General features: G+C 39.3%; 1 protein-coding gene across 1 annotated transcript in view; it reads right to left on the minus strand.

The window, feature by feature from the left end:
* Positions 1-3,801, minus strand: part of atrx (ATRX chromatin remodeler) — a 45,008-nt gene that overhangs the window by 16,182 nt on the left and 25,025 nt on the right. The window contains exons 28-30 of the mRNA XM_015042887.1: positions 3,372-3,480; positions 3,114-3,291; positions 1,421-1,612 (exon numbers count right to left, since the gene is read on the minus strand). Coding sequence (XP_014898373.1) covers positions 1,421-1,612; positions 3,114-3,291; positions 3,372-3,480 — 479 coding nt within the window. The remainder of the gene's footprint in view (positions 1-1,420; positions 1,613-3,113; positions 3,292-3,371; positions 3,481-3,801) is intronic.

Raw genomic sequence — 3,801 nt, forward strand, 5'->3', positions numbered from 1 at the left:
TTTAAAATTTTTTTTTGGAAGCTTTTCTGCCGTTTTTTTTTTTTTGTAAAGCCATGTTTTGTCGGATAAAAAAAAAAAAAAAAGAAGTTTTGCAACGTCAACTTTTTGAAAAAGAAAAATCAGTCATTTTACGCCCCAGCAATTGCATGAAAACACTGGAGAACATCCTGGAGAGGCAACAATGTACTCCTACCTCTCTTCTTGAAGAAAAGGCAGACTCTCTGTAGGAAGTAATTTGCCTTTTTCATCAGCAAGTTTAACAAACAATTTCACAAATTGGTTCCTCTAAACTCCATGTTTCAGCAGCTGTTGAAAACTGAATCGAACAGTTCAGGAAACCGTCACGGATAAATGTACAACCGAGACGCAACGTGTAAATTGTTATGAGTGTGTTGACACGGTGATGGAGAAGCTTTGATGTGGAACCTTAAAACAACTTTTAGTCCAAATATGAAACTGGCCTATTTAAAAGAATGAAACGAATGACCCTGGCTTCCCCTGGCAACAACTGTGACAGGTTCAAATATGGTCATCTGAACTGCTGTGAAGACAGTAGAAATCAGGTCGGGTTACTCAGCAGATCTAGTAAAAGGCCACAGCAAAAAATCTTTTGACCATCTAAATGGAAAACAAATTTCCTGTAAAGACTGACTGTTTTACAATCCATTTAAAACGCCAGCAAGTTGGATATAGTGTTTCTTTTATCCGTTCTGTTTACAGATTTCAGAGATAAAAACCACTTCAAAAACAGACCTGAATAAACCAGAGACTGCGAAAGGTAATGCGTGGAAATGGATGGAACCCACTCAAGGATCAACGGAAGGTAAAGACCTCAAGGAATGAATAAAAAGCTAAAAAAAAAAAAAAAAAAAAATTTAAAAAAAATAGAGCGAGAGGACTGCAAGTTTATAGCAGGGAAGCAGCCGTGTTGCAATGAGACGACTATTTAGTAAATAACAGTAAACACACAGATCTATGCAGCTGTGCTGGCCTGGATGACCCAAGTTAGATTTGAGTGTTCCTATTAAACCGCAGGAGACCTAAATAGTGACACAGCACCTGCGCTACAATGAGGGGAGGCGAGTGCAGGGGTGTGAAAGGAAACAAAAAAAAAAAAAAAAAAAGGAGCAGAACTCTCCAGAAAGGTCGATTACGATACAAGCTGGCAGAGTTTAAGTAATAGTTTAGTTTATAACTTAAACGCTCAACTTCAAAAGAGAAACCGTGCCATTAGCTGCGGCTCTGCAAGAAAAAAAGAAAAAAAAAAAAAGAAAAGAAAACTTTCTTCTCGTGGGAAAAAAAAAATTATTCTTGGACAAGCTGGAAAAAGAAATCATCAAGTTTGACGTTATAAAAGCTGATCTAATTAAAAATTAGATGTTTGCCTTAGACGTGAAGTGTAAAGTTAAAGCATGCCAACCTTTGGAAGCATCGGAGTTGCTCTCTTGCTCTTCTTCTCTGAAGGATCGTCCAGCATGTCCGGCTCAAAGGTGTAGAGCTCAGCCAGCTCGTTCATGGTGAAGTGTCTCTCGATCTGCTGCTGATCCACAACTCGGTACGACAGAGACTGCTTGGTCACTTGCCGCTCATAAATCTTCTCCTCCATTGTGCCCTGGAAGAGGGGAATAAGAGCAGGGAAAACGACTATATCAGACAGTTGTGAAAGTATCTATTCTGGCAAAACTGATTGAAAATTTACTGGACAGCTAAAGAAAACAATGCTAAGGTCAGAAATTGATTTTGTTTTCTACCTATTAATTTCAATTCATTTCTTTATACATCATTAAGCAGTCAGACTTTCTTGAACTTTTTTTAGAGTGAACAAATACAAATGTATTTTCCTGCAGTTGATTGTCTACTGTGTGCAAACTTTGCTGGACGTAAATGGCATTTTGTGGTAAAAATGCACAATAAGCATATCGTCAACGACTTCCTGGACTGTCATGAGTGTTTGCTAATTAAGCAAAATGCATTCAGGATCTCAATGACCAATATATTTGGTGGTATACGTTTTTTATGGAGAGTTTGAGATGGTAATGTGAGAAACTACAAATAATTAGTTCTGATACCAAAGCAGTCTAAACAATAAAACCGTTTTTATGAAGATCAGAGGTAAAACTTTAGTTTTGCATTTGTCACGATCCGCTGTTATCGCAGCATTTACCAATATTATTGCGTTTCGCATGTTTTCTTTGCATTGTGCAGTCCTTTGCAATGCATTAAAAAAATTTTACTAACGAAATGGAAACAGTCTGAGAAAAACTGCTGGAAAAGTTTCCTCTTTCTTGGTCTGCGCCGTCCATAGTCGCCCCTGATTCATCCTTTGGGTTAAGGAGTCTTTTTATGGCTGAATGACTCGTTAACCAGAAACAAGTGGCTAAAACGTTTAAAAGACCTTTCAGTCAAGAGCACTTACGGCCAAATTTTATTTCACCCCTGCAATTTCTTCCCCTTAACACTGCACTGCTAACAAGGACATAGAACAGCGTTTCTCAATTCCAGTCCTGGGGCCCCCCTGCTCGGCGTATTTTAGAAGCGTCTGTTTCAGAACACCTGACTCAAATGATGACCTCCTCTGCATGCCATCAAGCAGTGCAGAAGCCTGATAATCACCCACTAACTCAAGTCAGGTGTGCAGCAGAAGGGAAACGCCTAAAACATGCAGGGCAGTGGTCCATGAGGACCAGAAATGAGAAACGCTGGGGAAAAAAAACATCAACAGGCCGTCAGATTTTCTTGGGATTATTGGCAACTTGAAAGAGTGTCGGAAACAGGGATGGGCATTTATCCTAATGTTTGTCATTTATCTTGATACATTTTTCATGAGAGTTTTGAATTATCATCCAATCGATTGTCTTTAAAATCCTCTAAAACTGTCCTCGTCTCCACTGTTTATCAATGAAGGCATCAATGAATACCATGAATGTTTCTCCAAAGCAGTATGTATGTTTGCGGGCTTGTAAGTACTGTGTCATACATCTAAAAAAAAGATGCAATAAATAGTTCTTATTGTCATTTAACGACATCACAATATTAATGCCCAATATTGTGATAAAACAAAGTCCATATCACACACCGAGTCGGAACAGTCAGGGAAAAAAAAAAGAGCTCACCTGAGCAAGGAACCTGTAGACGTAGACAGGTTTGACCTGGCCAAAGCGATACACCCTGAAGATACTCTGGATGTCGTACGAGGGATTCCAGGACGCGTCAAAGATGATGACCCTGTTGGCAGCCACCAGGTTGATGCCGAGAGAACCGGCTCGGGTGGATATAAGAAACAAACGGCCCCTGAGTGAGACAGAGAGAATATTACAGTAACATGATGTTTTGTGTTTCGGTGTTTATTGGAGATCGACGAAGCACCGCACCTTGTGTTACTGGTGTCATTAAAGTCCTCGGCCCACTTCTTCCTGGTGGGGGCGTTGGTGGAGCCGTCGAGGCGGTAATAGTCGATGTTCCTGAACCATTTTCCTTCTCCTTAACAGCCAAACATATTATTAGAAATTAAGCTTTTCTTTTGCAAGCAAGCACAATTTAAATCTGACATCAACTTTGGCTTTTCCTTGTGCAAATAAATAAAAATCTTATGGATTATAAGAGTGCAGAGAGATGGCTACGTCGGTTAAATGCAATGTTTTGTCTTGAAGATGGCCTACTCCGCCCACCAGCCTTAATAACCAACGTTTCGGCATGTTTTCAATTACGGCACTCTGATCTTTTCATTACACAATTACAAACCCTTGAGCAAACATTTTTTCACGGAATAAAAAAAAAAAAAAAAAAAAAAAAAAAAAAAAA

The sequence above is a fragment of the Poecilia latipinna genome, unplaced genomic scaffold (genome assembly GCF_001443285.1).
Source record: "Poecilia latipinna isolate Pla-1442-1.1 unplaced genomic scaffold, P_latipinna-1.0 Scaffold606, whole genome shotgun sequence".
Taxonomy (NCBI): domain Eukaryota; kingdom Metazoa; phylum Chordata; class Actinopteri; order Cyprinodontiformes; family Poeciliidae; genus Poecilia; species Poecilia latipinna.